Genomic DNA, 24,836 nt, shown 5'->3' with positions numbered 1-24,836 from the left:
TTGTTAAAATTGAAGAACACATGCCAATGATTGAGGCACGTGTAGGCTAATACATCACTTAAAACTTCCGTTGTGGTTTATTTACTTGTGTTTTCTTATCTTTCTTATTGTTGTGTGTTGTGTTCTATTTGCGCGTGTTTTGTTATTGTTGTGTGTTGTGGTCTAATTGTGCATGTTTTCTTATTGTTGCGTGTTGTGGTCTATTTGCGCGCGTTTTCTTATTGTTGCGTGTTGTGGTCTATTTGCGTGTGTTTTCTTATTGTTGCGTTTTATGGTCTATTTGCGTGTGTTTTCTTATTGTTGCGTGTTGTGGTCTATTTGCGTGTGTTTTCTTATTGTTGCGTTTTATGGTCTATTTGCGTGTGTTTTCTTATTGTTGCGTGTTGTGGTCTATTTGCGTGTGTTTTCTTATTGTTGCTTGCTGTGGTCTATTTGCGTGTGTTTTCTTATTGTTGCTTGCTGTGGTCTATTTCTGTGCATTTTCTTAATGTTGCGTGTTATGTCCTCTCAGGGCCACCAAAGACATTAGTCTGGGGCATCTTAATCAGTTTTTATTGCCAATCCAAACACTTTTACCTCTACAAAATGGGAACTTGTTTTGAACGTTGATCTAAAGAAAATGTGAAATCATAAGTTGCAGTAGTAACAATAATTGAATAGGTCGGCATTACTGCCACCATAAAGCCAAAATCAAACCAGTCATGTAAACAAGTGACTGACACAAAAGTGGCTCCATGCTGAGCTTTTGACAACTGGATGGAAACCATTAACTTTTCTAAACAATATTAAATGGGTCCTTCAGGGGCAACTCAAAGCACTTTACAACACAAGGCACATGTGCTGTTTGTTCGTTTTAATATTTGTAGAGATTGCATGTTTAGTCCTAATAGTTGCAGGTCAGGTGGAAAGGAGACCCTGGATTTCTTACAGATGTAGTCACCTGTCTGTCTGTGACTCAAACATTAGCATTAGTATTTGATTTGTAGCTGACGACAGCTGCTCCAATTGGCAAATTTAAATGAAAGATAGGAAGCTTATTCAATATGTTTTTGGAAAAATCAAGAAAGAGGGAGCCAACATATTGTCACACTAAAAGTATTTGGTATCCAGGGTTTATTATTAAGGGATGAGTGTGTCAGTATTACATTTTTATATTTGTAAGGGAAGGATGGTGCAAAGTCAATATTTTAAGCCACTTTGAGATTGTTTTAACTAAATGTAAATAGAAGTTTGGATTCCTCTCAACTGCTGTTCAACTGTTCAGCTAAGACATTATTTTCAAACTTTACCACCTTTAAATTTGTAATTTTTAATGCCTGTTTTAATGCTGAACTCTTTCCTACTTGTTCTTGGATTTTTTTTGCCTGCCAAACCTGAAAGTAGCTTCAAAAACTCCTCATCGTACATCTGTTTGTGTGTGTTTGTTTATGTGTTTGGAATCTTGCAGACCCTGTTTTTCAGAGGCACTGTCAGTCACGGCATTTCACCCTCGTTAAGCCTGGAAATGGGGACAAGGCAGCAAGCCCTGATGGGTGGCACGGCGATCTCATTATGGGAGGAAGTTGCCCCACTGGAGCGGAACAGGACAGGACAGACTGGGATGGAGCGGGGTAGGGTGGGGGGTATTGGTGGCTCGAATCAGAGTGCCACTGTGGGTTCAGGTCAGGCACAAAACCCCCCTCTCCTATTCTGTATGCCAGCCGGGCCTCCATTGTTGTAACCCTCATTAGCACCAGTTAAAAGAATCTGTTCTGCAGGACCGGAGGCGCCACTCTGCAACCGCTCCCCGGCTCGTTCACAGGAGAAACCTTAAACTACTTCTTCTCTACAGGCAAAGCAAAAACTACCAAGTGATTACCAACAGTAAACGGCAGCAGGGGGTTGAGGTTCTGCTCGGAGACGCCAGCATGAACTCTCCAGATTATGGAGTTGCAACAATGAGGAGAGGAAGCTATGATGATGCTGCAGCTTCTCTACATCCTGTAAGTATTGATCCACCATCCAATACACAAAGGTGAAAAAGATGACTGCTGAGTGTGATTAAGTGCGAGCACTGCTTTGTTAATTGTTCCAGACTGATGAATCTGACCTACATCAACATACAGTACATGTTGTTTAGCAGTTGCTGTGTGTATAAGGGAGAGGTTTGAACGCTGTGTTACATAAGATGGGTTAGAAAATGTCAGTAAATGGTCAAGGAGAGGAACAATTCACCAACCCATAGAGTATGAAAGAATACTGATGAAAAAGACAATGTTCCTTCCTCCATGTTCCTTGACTGTATTTGGCTGTACAAGGCTGGGGCCAGATGGATTTCTGTTCAGTTGTTGCAGATGACATTGAAAGTATTTGGAGTTGAAGTTGAAGAATTGGCAGATGGCAATGAAACTCTTGAATAGAAGTGCTTTAGGTGTTGCTTTTAACCCTGAGCTTTCAATGATGGTAGTTATGAAGGGTCTCTGAGTGCAGATTCAAACCATTGTCATCAACAAATATGCAGCCTCTGTAACTTCAGACCAGAGAGTTAATCCTTTATTTATTTGGGAAAAAGAATATCTGTCAATGGAAATTCTGCTTTTTGTGATTTATCATTGGAGTCAGTCCTCGCCAGAGAATGACACAAGGGGTTAATTGCTCAAACACCTAAAGTGGCCCACATGTATATGTTTTTCTTACAAGAAAAGTCTTCTGGCTGTGAACATAACCACTTCCTCTTTCAAAAATGTAAAGGTTGAAGTAGCGCAAAGTTAGCCTGGCTCGGCCCTCCTACGTACTTCCGTTCAATTTTCCTTTTCCTCCAGTACTTCGTCTGGGTTTGCGGTTGATTCTTGGGTTACATTTTTGGGTCAAATCTTTACGGGTCTAATCAGCAAACAGAGGGAGTGGCTGAGAACAATGATGTTGAGGTTGTGCTCTAGCCGTAATGGTAAGTCTGTTAACACGTTGATTTGTGTTTAACATAAGCCAAATGTGACAACAGAAAACACTTCCCTGCATCTGTCATGTGAATGTGTTTGGTAGCATGTTGTGTACATCAACAGTACAGGTGCTGTATAAAAGGATCCACACTGTACCTCCCCGTGTAGCATTTGTGCACCCTGACAGTGGTAGGTCACCTCGGTCATTTGTGTTCTAGTCCTGGTTTATTATGAGTGAGTGGACTTGGTGTGCCAGCATGGAACCGGCTGCAGAGACAGAGGCCAGAAAGAGATGCTTTGTCAAGTATTCCTGCTTTTGTTTGTTTTGTTTTGCTGTTTTTCTCTTTGTCTTCAGTTCTGCTTTACCCAATTTTTCAGTTTGTCCAACAATTGGAGCAAGAGAGCAGCCACAACAAAGTCGGTATGTGTGTGGAAGACTGTTTGTTCTGGGGAAATGAAATGATGAATTAGAGGTTAGGAACCCTTACCCTAAGGAGGGGTCTTTCATTAAGCACAAAAGATGAAAAACATGCACACACGGCTGTGGTTCGGAGGAATTCCCTTTATTAACTGAGAGGTCAAGGAACTCTGGTCTACAGGGGATAACTATTGATGTCCTTTATTCTACAGACAATCAACATTGGTTTTTCAATGACATTGGTTTTTCAATGATAGTAGTAATAGTAGTAGTTCTAGTGCCACATCAAGCTTCATTTGTGGTTCTGAGTAAAATATCTTGACAACTGTTGGATGGCATAGACATTCATATCCCCCTCATGATAAATTTTACAGATCCTCATACCCAAAGGATAGAATAGGTTGATTGTACTGTAAATGACTCCTAAAACGACATATGTCCTTTCTATTTAATGCCATCTGATGATTAGTTATAACATGTGACCGTACATGATCATGGTGGAAATTTGCATCATATGCCCGTTCTATTTAACAGAACTGGAGCAGTTTTTAACACATAATTAACAGAAACAAACTAGTTAAGCTTAGGCAACACATATACAAATTGTACTGCAACTGCATCTAAATACTTATTCCACCTTTAAAGCCCTCCTCGACTCAAAAATGGGTTTGGCTTATCGTTACTCCACTGTTTCTAGGGTTGCACAATGATGCAGTGCAGAGTTTATGTAATGGTCACACTGCTAACTTTGCAAGGGCTTCTTTGGTAGATTTTGTTTAGTTATATACTCGAGAACCTATCTAGAATCCTGAGGGCATGGACAAACGGCAAATGGTTGAATGATCTATGTCATTTAGTGGTGTGTGTAAGCATTGTACAATGTTTGAACATCCTATTAATAAAATGAATGAAAGGCCCTACAAATAAATATACATTGACATATGTAGATATGTTGTTTCACTTACAAGTCCTCTGTTTTCTTACAGCACCTTAGACACTTGGCTCAGAGAAGGCGCTCTGCCCCGTCACTGGTCTTTGGGAAGGCTCTGCCATGGTCTCCTATCAGGTGTGTACATCATTGGTTTAAACTTTTTTTCCTTAGGCTTTGAAGTATTTGACAGTAAGTTGCTCAAACCTGGCGCAATGGGAAATAAATTAAAAATCCTACAATTTCCTGGCATGATGTGTTGGGCATATCTTTTAAAAGCTTACACAAATGAGCAGCTTAAAGTTGTATACATTTCCAAACAAAAATACCAGCTTATAAATTGGGATGAATTGTGGCTTTTCTTTATGTCATGTGATGGTAAATTGAAGATCTTTGGGTTTTAGTCAGTTGAAGACGTCATCTCCGATTCTAAAGGCCACATGTCACTATTTCCTGCAATTTTATTGATCAACAATGTAAAGCTCTCGCTTGAGCCAGAACACAGAGACAGGCACACAGACTGACATACAGTTAAAAGTTTATTTGAACAGTTGATAAGAAATGTGCAACAGGGAGTGGGCTTGGAACAAGTGCTGTAGATCGGGACTAAAGCTGGAAGGAGGCAGACAGGGCCGAACTGAGAAACAAAGAAGGCAGTGGTGAGAGTCCAGTCTCCACTCACCAAGGGGTCTAGTGTGAGAGTGATGAGAGGGGGGTAGCTGGGTTGGTAGGCAGCTCAGCAGGAAAGCTACACCGCAGCCTAGCCGGTAGGCAGAGAAGAAGCTGAACAGATCCAGTGGGGAAGCAGCAGGCTCAAAGCGTGATCTGAACAAAAAGGCAAAAATGAACATTGAGCACAAAAATACAGAGCGAGCCAAAAAACCCATAGGCGCTCTAGGAGCAGAACCATTAGATTTGAACTGAGCCAAGTCACCACAAGTTGGGTTGTACGATCAAGCGCTGATGAGGTGTTCAGCCCGGGTTTATATACTGCTGGAGATGATTAGTAGAAACGAGCTGCAGCTGATCTGGAAACAGAGCTGGAGTGAGTGAATGGCCTCAGGTACTGCCTCTGGGGCCTGTTGCACGAAAGTAGAATAAAGATATTCAGGATAAGTAAAAAAGCGCAGCTTGACTCAGTGTGATCCGCTCATCGCGGCTTAATCTGTTGCACTTTTGCCAAGGCAGGATGAGAAGGTGAAGCTATGTCAAGCCAGGTGCAGATAGCTGGGATAAGTTCGCTGAACTATTTTAAATATGAGATTGTATTCTGAACCAGTTGCCATGATGGTCTGGCTTTGGAATTCCAGAGAAGCCAGACCCATGTGACGCGTTTGTACAATCAACTGCACCAACTGACAGTTTACTAAGAAATGAGATAATATAAAATATTCCAGCAACTTTGTTTACATGCAGCTAGAGTGGAGAAAATACAAGTTAAAAATGTTTATGGAAACACCTTCTGGCTCATAGTGTCAAAGCATTGCGGCCTACAGATGGCAGCACATAGAAATACAAGCTAAAATCACCTGTTTTTTTTTTATTATCACAGCGGAGCACTTGTCATACCAAATAAAGATATATATCAACTTCAATTACTTATTGACTAATGATTTGTTTGATTATTTCATGATATAGTTGAGATTTGTAGATGATTTACAGTACACACATTTAACATATCTCTTAATCCTTAACCAACATGTATGTTTTGTTAATAATTATTAATTCATGGCTTATAAATGACTGACTGATAAGTATTATAAAGTTTTACCCTCATGTCTGTCCCCCATTGTGCTCCTACCACAGGCTGAAGTGATTTCATGATGTCACCTTGATATCACCCTGCAGGCCACACTGCCCACACTATTCCCCCACTTACGGATCTCCCTGTGGGGGATTTACAGAGCGGGGTTTTGAAACAGCGACATTCACATAGCTCAAACCAACCTCACTTACTAACTACTCTGATGACCACGCTGAAGGGCTAATAAAGATTTACTTTCTATTTCAAATCTCCAGAAACCTAATCAACAAGTTATCATTCTCAGCGTGAATTTTAGATTGTGTCATTTAAAGGATAATTATATATATATATAGATATACAGTGGGGCTTGAATGTTCGGGCACCCCAGGTAAAAATGTGTATTAATGTGCATAAAGAAGCCAAGAAAAGATGGGAAAATTTCCAAAAGGCATTTACACTTTTAAAATCACAGAAAACAAAAAAATGGCATCTGCAAAAGTTTGGGCACCCTGCAGAGTTTATAGCATGCACCGCCCCCTTTGGAAAGCTGAGACCTGACAGTGTTTTGGATTGTTCTCAATCATCGTCTGGAAAGACCAGGTGATGTCAACCTTAAGGTTTCAAATGCCCAGACTCATCTGACCTTGCCCCACCAATCAGCACCATGGGTTCTTCTAAGCAGTTGTCTAGAAAACTGAAACTTAAAATAGTTGAGGCTCACAAAGCAGGAGAAGGCTATAAGAAGATAGCAAAGCGTTTTCAGATGCCAATATCCTCTGTTCGGAAGGTAATTAAGAAATGGCAGTCATCAGGAACACTGGAAGTTAAAGAAAGATCTGGAAGACCAAGAAAAATATTAGACAGAACAGCTCACAGGATTATGAGAAAAGCAAGTCCAAACCCACGTTCCATCCAGAAAGACCTGGCAGACACTGGAGTTGTAGTACACCATTCCACTATAAAGAGATACTCGTACAAATATGGTCTTCATGGAAGAGTCATAGAAGAAAACCTCTTCTACGTCCTCATCACAAAAATCAGTGTTTGAAGTTTACATATGAACATATGGACAAGCCTGTTGCATTGTGAAAACAAGTTCCGTGGACCAATGAGGTTAAAGTAGAACTTTTTGGCCAGAATGACCAAAGATACGTTTGGAGAAGAAAGGGCACAGAATTTAATGAAAATAACCTCTGTCCAACTGTCAAGCATGGGGGGGGGGATCAATCATGCTTTGGGGTTGTATTGCAGCCTGTGGCACAGGGAACATTTCACGAGTAGAAGGAAAAATGGATTCAACAAAATTTCAGCAAATTTTGGCTGCTAACTTGATGCCATCTGTGAAAAAGCTGAAGTCAAAGAGAAGATTGCTTCTACAAATGGATAATGACCCTAAACACACCTCAAAATCCACGGTGGATTACATCAATATGCATAAACTGAAGGTTTTGCCATGGCCTTCACACTCTCCTGACCTCAACATAATCTATGGATAGACCTTAAAAAAGCAGGTCGGAAAGACAGCCCAGAAATCTCAAAGAACTGGAAGACTTTTGTAAGGAAGAATGGGCAAAGATACCTCAAACAAAAGAAGGACTCTTGGCTGGCTACAGGAAGCGTTTCCAAGCTGATACTTGCCAAAAGGGGGGGGGGGGTACGAGGCATTAACTCTGCAGGGTGTCCAAACTTTTGCAGACGCTTTTTTTTGTTTTCTGTTATTTTAAAAGTGTAAACGAACTAACTTTTTGTGACAAAAATGTCAAATCTGTCATTGATGCCTTTTAGAGTTTTTTTCCATCTTTGCTTGGCCTCTTTATGATTTATCCTCAGAAAATGTATGAAATTGAACACGTTTGAAAATATTGGTTGGCAAATATGTAAACATATTTTTAAACAAGAAAATTATGTTCATTTAAGAGAATCTGGGACAATTTCTGATGTGGGCACTCTAAGGGGCCACCCCCAGAATTTTCTTGTATTAAATTCTTCATTTCCTGCATTTTGGTAAATTTGAATGCACCTATTTCTATATTTTGTTTTATATACTTTTCTATAATATTTATCAATATGCCTAAAATATACAGTGGGGAGAACAAGTATTTGATACACTGCTGATTTTGCAGGTTTTCCTACTTACAAAGCATGTAGAGGTCTGTAATTTCTATCAAAGGTACACTTCAACTGTGAGAGACAGAATCTAAAACAAAAATCCATAAAATCACATTGTATGATTTAAAAAAAATGAATTTGCATTTTATTGCATGACATGTATATTTGTTATATCAGAAAAGCAGAACATAATATTTGGTACAGAAACCTTTGTTTGCAATTACAGAGATCATACGTTTCCTGTAGTTCTTTTTGGCCCACTCCTCCATACAGACCCACTCCAGATCCTTCAGGTTTTGGGGCTGTCGCTGGGCAGTACAGACTTTATGCTCCTTGTCCCATTCCTCCTCTGGATCATCCAGATGGTCATCGGGCCTGGACATGCGCTGGCTTGAGCAGGGGGAACTTGCGCGCGCTGCAGGATTTTAATCCATGACGGCGTGGTGTGTTAAAGATACTATGTCACATACTGTGATGTGAAATGAAACAACTGGGTTTTATCCCTTGTCTGACTGTAGAGCTAGTTTAAATTCGGAGGGGCAGCTGTTGTTGGTTTGTTTGTTGTAGAAAGAAAACTCTTACTAAAAACGTTTAGAATCACATCTGAACTGTTATTTAAACCCTGAAATTAAATCTGAAATTTTAGGGGTGGCTTTTGAGAACATTGAGGTCAAGTCCTCTGGGAATCTGGGGCTTTGGCACCCTGGGAGACTTACAATGAAACCATCTAATCTGCATTTGAATGGCTGATTCCATTGTTTACACTTATTAGAACAACATTAGAGTATAGGGCAACAAATAGATGAGAAAGGTTTGAAATTGCATTTAGATCTCCATCTTGGATATCATAACTGCTGGATAGTCCAAATAATGAAAATGATGATCTCTCTGTGCTTCATGTTGTTAGTATGGAGATAGAGGAGTCTTTGATTCATGACCTCAGTATTTCTAAAATACAGGCACTAAGCGCTGATTGTGTATTTTGAGCACTGATTACTGTAAGTAGTCTGATCAAGAAACCCCTGAATGATTTAAAGACCTCGCTTATAGGCTCTTCAGCAACAGACAAACTTTTTTGGGGTTGATTTTTTTAGCTTTGTGATGTCATAACACACCTACAGTCTGTTAGGTGTCGGGTGAAGTCAGATTCTTATCTCTTCATCCCCTCCTCTTCTATATCTGACATTTAACTCTTCAACCTTTTAGCTGCTCTTCCAATTCACACAAAGACCACCAGAACACCCAGGGGGCGATTCTATCAAAGTGAATAAGAAAAATGTCAGACACATCCCACTCTTAACACCTCCACCCATTCAGCGCTCAGACACACACACTGTCCATTTCCTTGAGGCGGGGAACTTTGTGGGTGGTAGTTTCACTGTAGTGGGACTGCCATTGACGTAGATAGTCAATAATATATGCTGCAGATAGGTAGGCATATGTATTTAGTTAGATATTTAAATGGATTTTAATTTAGTATCAGAATATTTTCTGAACTCTAAAGAGAGCAAATGCCAGTAGATTGGCTGAGGAGTGCTACTTCACGAATGCAGGGATAAAATAAACTGGTGTTTTTTGGATCCAAGGACATATCATGAGATCAAAAAAAAGATTTTTTTAGACTCAACTTTGTGTTCAATAAGTCTTAACCAAAAAATACAAATTCACACAGCTTTGCAAAAATAAAAATAAAAGACTTTCTCAAATGCACTTACAAATTTAAACTTACAATCTTCTTCATGGAGTGTCAAAACAAGTGACTGTTCACAAATGCACCAATGCTGGTGTTAGCTGCTAGGTAATCAAGGTAGCACTGACACAGGTGCGGTCAATAAAGGGTGTGTGTACATAATTAGGTCAGTTCTACTTGATAGATATTGATAGCTATCAAGCTATCAATATCTTTGATGCTAGCAAACCCTCAAAAGTAATCAAAAACATTGGCTATTCAAAAACTATTTTACTAATTACATTTAAAAAATACCTATATTAAAATAGAAAATATAGGTTGTATATGTTTTTATTGGAAGCAGTTTCTTTAATGTATTACATTACATTTCATTTAGTTGACACTTTATTCAAAAGCAACTTCCAATAAGTGCATTTAACTGTTATGGTACAAGCTCAGAACACCAAGAATCACAAAAAAAGAAGAAAATTAGCTTTAAATAAGCCATGACAAAGTGTCACATGTACAGTAAGTGCAAGATGTAAGTGCGATTACATCATTATTTTTTAAATCATCTTGTTGGCCAAAGTTCAGTTGGAACTTTCTTTCTGAGACATTTTTGGTCTCTATACCTACTTCATGTGTGACTGTAGATCACATCCATTGTGCGTTTTTAATGATTGGCCATGTTGTCATTTGTGTTTTTGTGTGGATGGCATAGGGTATTTATGTTCAGCAATTCTCCAAAAGTGTGGTGTTGTGGTGTGCAATGTATTTATATATCTTTATATTTGTGAGGCTTTGTACAGACGGTAGCAACAGATTTCCTTGGTAAAGGACAACAAAAAATGTATTGATCTGTCTTTTTGTCCTCCCATATGTAGAAATAGCCACATGGGCATTGTAGGTTCTAGTATACAACATGAGTAGGATATTGTATGGACCCCATAAGCATCATAAACAGCACAATGGATGTAATCCGGACTCTTAAAGCAGTAGAAAGGCCACTGAAATTTTGAAGTGGTAGATAGATAGTGATAGATAGACCAAAGAAACTGCTACAAAGAGAAACGTATACATCCTACATTTACTAATGTATTATTTATTTATTATATATTATTAATTATGTATGTTTCTGAATAACCAATGTTACTGATTACTAACGAGCGACAAAACTAACCTTTAAGGTATTGATGGCTTGTTAGATTTGACCTAAATATGTACACACACACTTTCTTTAAAGCACCTGTGTCAATTATCCAGTGCTATCTTAATTTCCTGGCAGTTGACACTAGCCTTGGTATGTCTGTGAACAGTCACTTGTTTTGGATGCCCTGAACAAGTTGATTGTGAGTTGAAAAGCATAGGCGCTGAAGGCCTTTTAATTTTTGCAAGGCATGCATGTCTTGCTATTTTTCGGTTGGGATTAATGATCACATAGCTGAGTACAAGCCTAACATCTTTCTCTTTTGGTATAATTGTCTTATGTCCCAAGATGTGCCCTGTTTCACATAAAAACAAAACACAGCATTTAACCAAACAACATGAATACTACAAAATGTCATCAGACGTTTACGAATGAGTTGATACAGTGCAATCAATGTAATTACGGCCATTTACATTCAATGCTTAGTCTACATAGGAACACTGAGGCCAACTTAGTACACAAACTCTGAAATAATATAATTATTACAAATATTTAACAATAACTACTACATTACGATGGTTTATCTAATGGATTTAGTGCAAAGAAAACCCAACAGCACCTACTTAGGACTGATTATGATGAGAAGATACTACTCTCATAGCTGTCTGTTAAATGTTAAACTACGGCCAGGAGATGGTCAACGTTAGCCTAAAGCAGCTAGCCTTGCTCTGTCTGTAACAAAAATTGTAAAAAGGTTTCTTTTTGGTTTTTTTAAAGTTGTTGTTTTGCATAAGGTTATGTGTCAGACTCATTAACCCCTGACCCTTATTGTTTTTACACTTTTTGTTACCGTGTCCTGTTGTAGCGTCATATTTAATGGACGGATATTAAAGTATTTATCCCAAAATGTTAAACTATTACTTTAATGGGTAATAAATGTTGAGGGTCATGTTAAAGTGCTTTTTATAAGATTGTATGTATCATACATATTTTAAATGTTGTTTTGTTGTTGTTGCATTCACACGCAACCATCAGTTTTGTTTTAGCTGCCGGTATTTTTGGTGTCATCTTCAGTAGGGCAGAAGGGGAACAGGGAAAGTACCTCTGCTGCAACAATTTGAATTTCTGCCCTGAGCCCCGAGTCAGTGGGAAGAGCCACGACCAAAAGCAGTTTCATAATCATTGGACCAAACAACTCTTACTTGTTATGTATACCTTGACACAGTCTACACAGTAGACATGACAGTGCTGCAGAGACATATCTGGATTGAATTTATTTTGATTACAGATTATTTTATTGTTAGATATCAAATAATTTTGTCAGGTGGTAAACAGTGGTATCAAACATCATGTGAGATAAAGGGTATTTCCCCAAATTAAATCGAGACCTGCAGCTGATGTCACTGTTTGTTTTCTATTTTCTGTTGTCCGGTTATGTGGAAAGTTATGTACATTTAAATGAACTGGTATTAAAAATGGAAACTTGCATCCGTTAAGATTGAGTCTCTTGAGCTGGTAGAAATAATAGGTGATTTGGTGGTAGGTAGCCCAGAGGTTAGAGAAGTGGACTACTATCCCAGAGGCTGTTGGTTCCAATCCCTGGTCAGATGGCACAAGAAACTGGCCAAATACAACATGCATGTAGGCAGGACTTGCTCTTGTTTTTTCTTTCATATTTACAGATTGTATCCTATCCCATTAAAATGGGTCAGGAGATGAAAATAATCTGTTATTTGTTGTCCCGACCCTTAGGTTAGAAACCATTGATCTAGAGAAAGAAGTCACAATCTAGTGGTCAATCTCTAATCTTTGTTGATCATTTTATCTGCTAGCATAGCAAACATTTAACATTCAAATGAGACGATCTGGAATTTAGAGTTGAAAACGTGTAATTTATAGAAGTTGGTCATGTAATGAGGGGTCGACAGAGGACGCTACTTTAGTTAATAGGGGTTACAGAGACAATCACAAATCGAGACAGCTCAGTTGGCTCTAGTTATGAATTATAACATCTGAGAACATAGTAACACATTCTTATGGAAGCTACTGTTCAAGGCAGTTTCATGAATACCAATTCAGTTCTTAAACATCTGCTTTCATAAGGTGCTCAGAGGACATTTATGCAATGTGTTAAATATTAAACATTACATAGAAAATCTCAGGAAATGGTCTATATTCATGTGAAAAGACAGCTGGTGTGTGAAACTTTGTAATTAAATCAAATGTGAGATGTGACAGTCTTCAGTTACCTCCTTGTTCTTCTCATCTATAGATAGACAAAAAAATAAGGTTGAGCATGAATTTCCCTTTGTTGCAGAGAGTTGTTAAGATTCATACCACTCTTATGCCTATGATAAATATCAAGCTATAGCCAAGAGATTATTGGTTACTTAGTTACTGTTTATTTTTCTCAGGGAGGAGGCTTCCTGCTGGGTCTCTATGGAGCAGAGTCCGTTCGTCCTCGGCCTCACCAGTGAGAACGGAGAGCTGCTGCTGGACGAACGTGTTCAGGTCACAGAGGGCTCGAAGACCAAGGAGAGACACCTGTTCCTCTTCAGCAATGCCATTGTCTTCGCTAAACTCAAGTAAGAAGTATATATATATATATATAGTATATCCCAGAAAGGTTTTGAAGAAAATTAAACAATTGTGTCCACGGAACAAAACTTACTACTAGGAAATTACTGACTCAACTGACTAAAAGAAAAAAACTTTCTGGAGGAAATTTTACATATTTGTACAGTTGGAATGGGAGAGTGAAAGAAGGAAGTAAAAACAAAAAGTGTATTTTTGAACTGCACTCGGACTGTTAGGGAATCTCCCAGCACACAAAACTGTTTGTGTTCAGTCACTCAGATTTTAGATAAAATGGAGAAGAAAGCATGGTGGTTCCCTCTGAGTGGAGTCATGTGAGGGCAAAACGTTCATCTCAGGGGCATCGTTGGGCCTATTTTAGGGGGGCTGAAGCTACCTCAAACTGTTAAACTGTCCCCCCCCCCTCAAAAAAAATAAAAAAAATAAAAAATAACAACAATAATTTGATATATATGTCCTGATGCCTTTAAAACTAAGTGTGTGAGGTACAGGCTACTTTCACTTCTAAATGCTGGTTCATTTGTCTCGCAAATGACAAAACCTAAAATCATTTAAAAATCTATCTATTAATAAACAAGCATTAAGTTGTGCTCACCTTAGACAGATTAGAGCTGTTTGTCAAAACTGGTGGAAGTTTTATAGCTCTTGAGTGGGAGGACAGACACAGTCATCTGTGTACCACAACCCACTGTTCCAGTACGCACAATGGCACTACTGTACCATAGAGTAAACACACTTTTTTATATGACCATTCAGTACTTCTACTGTACTATTCAGCGTTTATTTTGTTTTGTTGAGAAGTTTACCAGCCCAAATTTGAAAACTTAGGTCCAACATGGCTCTCGATGGAGCTTTCTAAAGTCTGAAAAAAAGAAACCTTAATTATGTCATTTTTATATTGTTTTTCACAAGGCTGGATTATCAAACAAACCTTCAGAGGCCACATAAAACACCTGTTGGTTTGTGACAGTTTCAAGGAGAAATTGTTTTAATAAGCACCAGAACAGCCTCAAGAGAATAGTTCAATCGTTTGGGAAATAAACTTTCATTTTCTTTGAGAGAGAGAGTTAAATGACAAGATTGATACCCTTCTCATATCTGTGTAATACATATGAAGCTCCAGCCAGTGGCCAGTTAGCTTAGCTTACTGTAGCTTAGTGTACGATTAGAAGCAAGCCTGACTCCATGCAAAGTTCAAATAAATGCCCATAAACACCTCTAAAACTCACTAATTAACACATTTGTTTAGTCTGAACAGAGATTTAAAAATGTTGAGCTAAAATAGGCACATCACCTCCTACAGTAGCTCCAACTAAACACACACCTGACTCTCAGCAAGTAGAACTGGAAACAAGTGGAAACTACTAGCCTGGTTTTGTCCAAAGGTTAACCAAATCTGCATCTAAAGCTCACTGATCAAAACGTTGTAACTTGTTTGTTACATTCTGTAAACCAACAGAATTGTAAAGTCTGGGTTAGGCTAAGCTAAGATAAACACCTCCTGGTTTATGGCTCCATTCTAATGACATGAAAGTGGTGTTGAAGTCTTTGAGCCTGCAATGAAGTGAATCATTTTATTTTTCAAAATGTGAAACTGTTCCATAAAACAAACAGAAGTTGTTGGTAGGTTTATTTTTGAACTGCTGTGCCAAGCTAAATACATTCCTGACTCGGTGTGGTTAATACTTAATCTTGTGGCCTTCTTGTAGAATGGCCCTAAGACCTTTACTTATTAGGCTACATGTGCTGTTGTGCTAATGTTAATCACATAGCAATGGATTTGGAAAACTAGGGGCAGTAGGGCAGGGTAGTATTATAAAATAGAATATAGCAAAGCTAGTGGTGAAAATGATGCTATCAAAGGCAACAGTGTACATAAAAAGTTTACAGTGTGGTCCTGTGACCGTGCCTATTTCTCACAGCCTTCATATCAATTTTATGGGTGCACTTTAAGGTTCACTTTTCAAAAGGAGCTCCTCCGTGATAAATACCACATTTATGTCTTTTTATTTCTCAGCTCCATCGTTTTCTTAAAAAGAGAAGACCTGTTGCTTGTTAGAAGAAACACCTTCTATCCAAAATCTGTGGAAGGGAAAGATGGCAGGAATTTAGGAACTGAAACCTGCATTTCAATCTTGAAAAAATAAGGAATGGAAACAGAAATGTTTAGATGCCAATCGCCTTTCCATCTGCTTCTGTTTAAACAGGTCGACTGCCAGCTACCGTCTGAAGCACAGGGTGAGCCTTGAGGACATCTGGCTTCACGGGTTTGAAGACGAACCGGAGGATGAGGAGGCAACAACGGGGGATATTGACCTCAGGGTGACCCTCGTCTTGGCCTGGGATCTCTCTTTTTGTTTGGTGGGTTTTCGGTGAGTGGACACGTACCAGATGACTCGCATACAAACAGCAGAGCGTTTGCTTACGTGCCTAAATACACATGCACAAGCATGATCCTGCTTATTCAGTATGTCGTTATCCTTCTTCTTACATCCTAATCCTGCTCTTAACTGGAATCCACTCCCTGATCTAAACCTCTGATCAGTAGAAGGTTTCTCTTCAAAGGTATAATGTGACATTTTGGGCACGTAATGCACGTAGAGCTAGGTGGATAGGCAAAAAAAAAGCAATCTTGATTTTTTTTTTTTACATTGGTGACGATTCATGGTTTAAATCTTTTTTTTACCTGCAAAATGCATCATGAATGTGCATATATATATATTTGAAAAGTTCCTTTAAATCTCTTGACGTCAAACTGGTTTTTACATACAATAGACCAGCAGCACACAAACACACAAACGCAGGCTTCCTTTTTCTTATTGGACGTATTTGTCCTTTTTCCATCAATAATTATATACATAAAATCTGAGGCTATTCATGGAATATTCACACATTGTAGTAAACGGTCAGATGATCCGTGGCTTTCATGAAAACAGTGAAGTGGCAAAAAGAAAGTTCTCCCTGCAGCATCACAAGACAAGAGGTTGCTAAATAGGAAGTGGGAACATCAGCTGACTTTATTAGAAATGTTGGCCTTTACAATAAAGATGAAGTGCAGGAGTGACTCCGTCTCATTCTTTTTCTCTAGACAGTGTAATCAACTAAAAGGAATGAAATGCATCTTCACAGTAAATGTCAAGTCATCTGTCTCATCAAAGGCATGTAAGGGGACCAGTGGAGACACGTGGCAGTCACTTGGGTTGTTTATTGACTCCCACATTTCTCGCAAAGTAATTAATAACACCATAAAGCTCTTTTTTTTGACTCACTCTGTGATTTTGACTCACTATGTATTCCAAGAAGTTGATGAATCCCCTGGTGAGATTTGAGTTGTTTTGTTTGAAAACAAGATGCCAATTGCTTTCTGAAAATGATAGTTTGTCTCTGGTAATGATTCAGTGTGTGAAAGTTTCCTTCTGGCTCATATGGAGAGGATCATGGGCCAGAAACCATGTGCTGTGCTCACTTGTTGACACATGCTCAGTGTTCACACAGCCATATGATACTGCCTGGCATTAATGAGAACACAGTGAATATCAGGTTGTCAAAAGGTGAAGCCCTTCAGGTGCACATGTAGGCACGCGTATCTGTTTTGTCATCATGTTTCCACTGGTGGACACCAGCCGCATCAACCTAGTTCATAGGAGGAAGTGGAAGGTGTCTGGTGGGAGCCGCCGTGACGCTGCTTCCTGTTCCCATGACCCATGAGTTACAGTTTCCACCGGAGTTGTTAAAAGAGGCCGTGGGTGCGCACTTTGTCTCATACCTCCCACTGTCTCTGCTGGCCTGTTTGATTCTCTCTGTGGATTAGTAACTCATACCATGCTGTTATTTTGCCCACAGCTCACCTGAGGTGAAAGAACACTGGTTAGATACTCTTCACAGGTAAGAAACAACATTATTCTCTGATTAGGCAAATAACAATCTATTTGTTAGCTTTTCAATTCTTATTCTCTTAAGACTTGGACAGTACTGGAGCTACATTGTAAAGCCATTTTTAATAATGTTGACAACGTGGTATTGCTGCAGGCGGTACACAATTACGAGCTAGATAAATATGATTCTCTGTATCAGTCAGTTTCCATTGAATTTAGAAACATAATGCTTTAATAATCAATAATTTAGATGATTACAGCAACATAACATCTTCAAATAATGAAGAACAGTGTTCAATTTGTCACTTATAAGTAAATAGACATGGAAGTACGTAATAGCATTACATCAATCCACTTGATTTACAAAAATGTCAAATAATAAACATGTGTGTGGTTGTGTCAAATCAAAATGCAATCTTAAAAGTGTTAATTCTCAGGCATGGGGTGCAAAGAGTTTGAAGACGAACACATTCACGAGAATCTTTTCTTCCTCACAGAAAAATTAAAGACGCAAAAGCGAGAGGAGGTTGCGCTTCTTCCCCTCCAGACGTCCTCATGAAGGTTTTGAGTGGCAGCATCACGGTAAGTCTGTCACTGCCCACTCTGCCATGTTCAAGTGTAACCAAAATGTTTTTTAAATAGCTTTTGACTAAATTATGTTTCTCTCTGTCTTTTAGACTAAAACTCTAACAGGAGGTGGCATGGAACAATTCATTGAGTTTTCCCTTGATGTAAGTAAAAAACAATCCTTTTCACTTCACTGTATGCGAAAGAAAATGTTTGCCTTTCCAATTAAGTCGAAAGGAGGCTACATTACCCATATGTAGGGCTCATAGATTTACATTGCTTATGAAATGCATTTGCTGTAGCTGCGAAAACTACAGCCGAATCTCAATTTACAAGCGAATATAAAAGATTGACTTGTCTTTTGTCTTATGATAATTTCACTCTAACTCATTCACGTGTTAGTAGTAGGCATAAATGGCGAGTGTGGTGTGCACTGCAGGCCCTCCCCCACGCGCCCGCTCGCATGCATATGTTCCTCTTGCATACTCATCATCCAACCACTTTTTCTTTATTTTGTTGCCAGGGCGACGCAAAGACCTCTGCTGTGTCAAAGCAGTTGAATAACAAGGAGGACAAGCATGTCACTGGTGAGTTTGAAATTTTGTTTTAGGGAGGGGCTCAATTGTGTCATGTGAAGAGATGACACCACAGAGAACAACCACCGAGACAGAAAAGGGAAATTTAACAACTGATAAAAATGAGCAAGTGAAAAAAACGGAATGTTTTTGACACATTAACACTCGGCTTAAAATCTTGCACATCTGGTTTTGTTGTGTATTTGAAATTGTTGAAAACATGTTCCAGTCTGTAAGTGTAATATAAAATCTTGAATAAAATGTTTCTGCTCCCATCAGAAACCAGATGGAACCTGGTGAGGAGGCTCAGAAAGGGCCAGGGTGTCACCAGCAAAGCATGCCGGTCAGATACCGACCCCAAGCCTCAGCTGTTTGGACAGCCCCTCAGCAAGATATGCCCCGACGAATGTTCTCTTCCCAAACCAGTCTCAGTAAGTTGACTTTCTACCTAAAAGTCAGATCTTATCACTCTTGCCATTGAAGTTTCTCTTAAGACAAAGAGCTAAACTGTTAAAACTTGTAAGTTGAAAACTTGGTGTTTGGTGTGTGATGCTAAGTAGGTGGCTTGGTGGTGTTTTTTGCCCCCGACATCTCCTTCCACGCAGCGCAGCAATGGTTATGTTTAGGGTGAGCTGCCTGGAAGGCGTCGTTGGAGGCGAAAACACCATCAAGCCACCTACTCAGCACACCCACAAAATACATCATGTTCCTATGCTAAACCTCGGGAGTCTTTGTTTCTAGACGTCTTGACTGAGTTCTCTGTGGCAGTGTGGACCCCTCCCCTCACACACACACACACACACACACACATAAAGGTTGATTTTAAATATGATAGTCTCATCTCTCTCCTCTCCTCCGTCTCCGTCCTTTCACCAGGTGGTGCTGCTGTTGCTGAGGAAGAGAGGGCCGTCCACCGAGGGAGTGTTTCGGAAACCGTGCAACAACAAGAACATGCGGGACGTCAAAGAGCAACTCAACAGCGGCCTGGAGGTGGACCTGGAGGGCCAGCCGGTCGTCCTGCTTGTCGGGCTGCTCAAAGTACGTTCCCATCCTCTTCCCGTTTTATGTCATACCACGATACATATTACTTCTACAATACTTGCTACACCAGTAGCGTTAATTTTACTAATATTTAACCTGATGATACTTATGACTATGTGATCGTTACCACCACAACCACAACAACAGCAGCTGCTGCTGCTACAACTGCTACACTACAACTACTACCACCACAGTGGTGGGAGACACACTCGACATACTCTTTTACTTGAGTAAAAAGTAACGCAGTGTAGAAATATCCTGATACAAGTCAAATTCCTGCATTCAAATCAAGGAAGGTACATACGTATAAGCATCAAAAGTACATACCTATGTACAATATTTGTCTCTGAGATATAGCATCTAGGAGCATATGATGGAAATACTCACATAAAGTACCTCATATAGCACTTAAGTACAGCACTTAGACATGTTCCACAACTACCAGATGATATTTAATCCACAATAACATAATACACTACATTTAATTTAGTCAGTATACCTTTAAGGTATTTTTGTTCTCAGTCACATCCAATCTTAAATACATGCACCAGTTTAGTCAGAGTCTCACACTAGATCCTTTCTTTTTGGACGTACTGTGTCTTATTACTGTCCCTGTCTTGTTTGTTGCAGAGTTTTCTGAAGGAACTTCCTGGCAGCCTGCTGGTGTCTGAACTTTATGACAAGTGGATGGCTGCTCTGAACAATGAAGACACCCAGCAGAAAGCTCTGGAAATCAAAAAGTAAGCAATCAATACCTGCTAATACGTTGAGAAAGTGCCATTTGCCTGGGACTCAACGTGTATTTTCGTATGTGACATTTATATATAAAAAGAAACCTGTTGGTATTTTACTGCTTATGTGGTCAAAAGTAAACTGATGGGGATTTTGAGTGTAGTTTTGCAGAACATTCCCAATGTCCTCCATCTGTTGGCTGAACACAAACCACTTCTCTTTTTTAGTCTGTCAGTTTAAAAGAAGGAAGAAGCTTTAAATAAAAAAAAGAGCGCCAAGCTAATGTCTTCTTCCTGTTCTCTTTTTTTTTCTTCCTTCCCCCTTTTGCTACCCGCCGACAGGGTGGTAGATGACCTCCCTGGACCCAACAAACTCCTCCTTCAGCATCTAGTCTGCGTCCTCCATCACATCCTCGAGAGCGCTGACACCAACAAGATGGACGCCTCCAACCTTGCGGTGTGTATTGCCCCCACTCTGCTGCAGCTGGATGGCACCCCACTGGATGAGCAGAAGGAACAGATGAAAAAGGTAGAGAGATGAATATACTTTCTCACTTTTGGTGTTTTGAAGCTTTGTGGTTTCTCAGTGCAGAAAACCTCAAAAGGTTTCAGAAGTAAGATTACACTTGCACAGACTTTTGTTTGCTGTTTGTTTAGTTCTGATTAAAAAAAACACTATATTGACTGAATAAAGCACTGGGTCTAGACTTTATTTGTTCTGAACTTCACCTTTGACATTCTGAATTCTTTATCTAATTTTAAGATATTGTTGTTCATTTTACTTATTGTGTTTCTTTTTCTGATTTGTTGCAGGTCACAGAGCTAACTCAATTCCTTATCGAGCATTGTGAGATACTTGGAGAGAATATCCCCCATCTGCTGGATACTGATGCAGGTACATTTACACATCAAAACAATCCCTGTTTTATCAAAGCTTAGATATTGATTCTACTAGCAACTAGATGATAAAACCCTTTTACAGAGATATGATTGTTGTCCTTTATGAGACACCCACAAAAATCTTACAAGTACAACAAATCGTGCAAGAAACAGATGTATTAAAATATAAATCTTGGAAAATGAAATTAAAGTTACATTTTATTGGTACCTGTACAAACTGAGAAAAGGAAAATAACTATTGTAAAATTTAGGAATACAATTCCTGGCTCTCCCAAAAATTTTAAACCATGCTCCGTTAAGAAAATAATTATATAAATAATAACTTATTTTTTTGACCAAGCCTTTACCCTAATCACTTTCACACAGTCCTAAACTCAAAATTAGTATCTGCACAAATTAAGAAAACGAAAATAAATATTGTACACAATTAAAGATCCTTATCATGTCTTCCTTTTTCCGACTCTGCAGACTCACTGTGCTCTCAGCATCATGACTCTGCGTATGACAGCACCGACCCAGATGGAGATGGAGAGGCAGGAGAGAGTACCAGCTCCACACATTTAGAGAGTGGCTCATCTTCCTCTCTCAGTCCCAGCTTCACCACCTCCTCCTGGTCAGCTGATACGATGTTCGACACAAAGCCAGCAGTCACCCGCCGCTGCTCTGAGCCCATCATCCTCCTGTCAGCTAATCTTGAGAGCCTGTGCAGCCATTCCAGGAGCCACGACGACTGCTCCATGGAGAGCAAGGACTTTGAGGAGCAGCCTCTGAAAAAGCAGATCTCGGACGACTCCTTCTTGCTCAGAGTACGATGTGGAGCAAGGCCAGTGTCTTTTCCGAAACTTAGCAGCAGCTCCAACATGGATCCTCTGCCCTACATGGCAGGTAACTGCTCATGCTCTTCCCTTGAGAGCGCTGCCTCTAATCAGTCTGAAAGCTCTGTCTTCACCAGCTCCCCTGTAGGGTCGCCACCCTGCCTCAAGAGAGCAAACACCGCCACTCAGCCTTCAATGGCTGCAAAGCCTGAGCAGGACATTCCCAGACTGATTTCAGATGAGAAGAGGCGTTCACAGTCCATGAGAGTTGCCAGTAAAGTCCTAATGCGGACCAGGAGCTTAGGTGGCTTCAGCAGGAGCAGCGTGAAGAAAGACTCTCAGAAGGAAAACTCCTTCCCTTGTGGAACCCTCCAGGAGGACTCTCAGAGTGAAGCAGACCCACCAGCTGAGCTTCTGCACAAACCCCGGCCTTTGTCAGCCGTTGAAGTGTTTAAGCAGGTGGACAGCAAGCTTCCCTGCAGGCCTCCATCGTACGAGCAGGCAGTGCAGAACACGGGTCTTCCTCCACAGTATGGATCAATGACTGTATACGATGCCATAGTGCTGGAGAGAAGGTCCCGTCCATCCTCTGTAAACTATGACTTCCCAACAACCTGTTCTGTCAATCAGTACAGAGACGATGTCCAGCAGCGGACGCCTTTCCGCCAGAGAGCTATGTCCGAGTCTGTGTCTCCAGGTCATCATGAGGCTGTGTCACGTAGATGTAGCCAGCCTGTGTTTGAGGAATTTTCTTACGCCAAGGAGTCTTATGTTTGATTGACTTTGAAATTGTTTCACAGATTGGATTTTAGATATACATTCATTGGAATTAAATATCAGTGGCCAAAGCCAAAGACTCTGTTTTCAAATGGCAACTTAAAACCCAGCAAGCTTCTTTAATCTTCATTTGTTCAGAGACACGGCATTCATGATCCTGACCAGACAGACTTTGTTCCTTACATAACTTAATATGGCTGGAATCTATGTTTTCTTTTGATAGCAAGAGAGCTTGGCTTCATCATAGCAGCTACTTCCTCCCCTATTCCTTCCCTTTTCACTGTTCTTTAGTTGGATTTACAGAGAAACTGTGTTTTTGAGGCTCTGCCCACTGAGCAGCTCTGTGCTAGAGAAATGCTTGTATATGTACAAATCCAATCTGTTCAATTTTCAATGTTTCACTTTGAATGAATGTCAGCTATGTGCCGCCTCTGTGGTTGCACTTTCTCAGTAGTACTATTTAGAGTACAATATTTAAGAGATTTGTACTTATTATGATAGATAGTCTATCACAATGAAGCTAGAAAGACACAGTTCACTGTGGATTAAATATGCTATGAGTTTTGATTTTCTATGTTTGTTTGTTTTTTGTTTGAGATATAGTATGTACAGTATGGCACATTAAGCACAAAGTTTTCTTTGCTTTTCGTAAATCTTCTTCACCTTGCATGGTCTTTTTCTTCCACTACATAAAAGCACTTTTCTTGTGATAGACTACGCTTTGTTTATTTGTATGCTAAAATGTAAATACCACGAGATAGATATAGATGTTTAATCTCTGTCAAGAAGTCTTCCAGAATCATGCAATGCTACCATGCATGGTTTTAGGTCAAATGAAAGGTAAATAACGCAATTAAAGAAAATAACAAAGTAAAAAAAAGTGTCTTCTTTCTCTGTTTCTGTGAGAACTTTTAGGGTTGTGGTCCTGAATCCCCCCAGTCAAATCATTAGCAACAGAATGAGTCAGAAAATGGAGAGTGTCTTGTTTGGCTCAACATCTCTTTGCTAGGGTTGTGTTGCATAACAGAAGTGTACAAGCCTCATTCAGGAAACGGTATGTTCTAGGACATATGCTAAAACAGAAGGAAATGAGACGTCACATGGGCAGATTTGGTTTTTCTCTGAATTGCTGTTCTAGTCTCCAATGAGCTGCCACCTCTCTTCCTTCCTTGCTAGCGTGTCTTAACACATTGCTTCCTTCCTCTACAAGTCAATTTCATTCATCCAAAGTTGCAACAAAACTGTAACTGAGCATTTAGCAAGATTTAATGGTTGAAATATAAGATGAAGAATGATAATTTCTGATAATGCTCATAGATAATCAGTTACACAGGGCAAAGCAACATATACTCCATTAAATCCATTACAGTGGATCTGCATGAATGATTCCATTTGTGTGGCACACGTTTATTAAACCTGAATCAAAGAGGCGTTTGGTAAACTCTATGCACACAATATTTATGTATAAATATTGCTTTTATCATGTTTCACCCTCTGCATCACATTTGCAAAAAAGAAATCTCACATGATTTAAATCGTTAGTAGGATGCACAAGAAAGTAACATCAGGGCGTTGCTGTGATAAGAATTGCTCAATATATGCTGCATGTTGGAGGCATTACACCACTTTATTTTGTTTTATATACCACGTTGGTTATGCTAATTAATCTGCAGTTTTATGTTTGAGCCCTGGTTGGGACATTGTCTTTGGGAAAGCATAAAGGTAATCAGCCACAGGTGTGTGGAAAACGGCCTCATTGGCCTAATGTAGAAGTTGATAAAAGACTCTACACTGCATGTTGATCTTATTCTCTGCAAAGAAACTGTGCTATGAGCTATCTGCTGAAAGACCATTGTCCAAACACAATGGTAACATTGCACACGTTTCAAACCTCAACTTATACCCAGCAAAAACAGTATCATTTTAAATATATATTGTGGCTGCCAAGCTGGCTGAATGACGAGGAGACCGGAATTTATTACCCTAGAACGCAGGCTAATAACAGGGTTGGAAGCGTGCCTAAAACA

General features: G+C 39.6%; 1 protein-coding gene across 3 annotated transcripts; it reads left to right on the top strand.

Moving 5' to 3' along the window:
- The first annotated feature begins 1,698 nt into the window (after nucleotides 1–1,698).
- Nucleotides 1,699–23,679, top strand: tagapb (T cell activation RhoGTPase activating protein b). Of its 3 annotated transcripts, XM_032542287.1 has the most exons (14): nucleotides 1,699–1,982; nucleotides 4,323–4,402; nucleotides 13,348–13,518; nucleotides 15,736–15,900; nucleotides 17,372–17,413; nucleotides 17,901–17,985; nucleotides 18,081–18,134; nucleotides 18,494–18,557; nucleotides 18,825–18,976; nucleotides 19,422–19,583; nucleotides 20,217–20,326; nucleotides 20,660–20,846; nucleotides 21,131–21,212; nucleotides 21,686–23,679. In XM_032542287.1, the coding sequence occupies exons 1-14, from the start codon at nucleotides 1,908–1,910 to the stop codon at nucleotides 22,807–22,809; spliced, it is 2,553 nt and encodes an 850-aa protein (XP_032398178.1). In that variant the 5' UTR covers nucleotides 1,699–1,907; the 3' UTR covers nucleotides 22,810–23,679. The 3 variants fall into 3 exon arrangements, with proteins under 3 accessions (XP_032398178.1, XP_032398179.1, XP_032398180.1); XM_032542288.1 differs by lacking the exon at nucleotides 13,348–13,518 and having other exon boundaries at nucleotides 1,710–1,982; XM_032542289.1 differs by lacking the exons at nucleotides 1,699–1,982; nucleotides 4,323–4,402 and having other exon boundaries at nucleotides 13,351–13,518; nucleotides 15,736–15,850.
- The last annotated feature ends 1,157 nt before the right edge of the window (nucleotides 23,680–24,836 follow it).

Source organism: Etheostoma spectabile, chromosome 18 (assembly GCF_008692095.1).
Source record: "Etheostoma spectabile isolate EspeVRDwgs_2016 chromosome 18, UIUC_Espe_1.0, whole genome shotgun sequence".
Taxonomy (NCBI): domain Eukaryota; kingdom Metazoa; phylum Chordata; class Actinopteri; order Perciformes; family Percidae; genus Etheostoma; species Etheostoma spectabile.
Note: the sequence above shows the minus strand (reverse complement) of the source record. Positions and strands in the feature narration are given on the sequence as shown.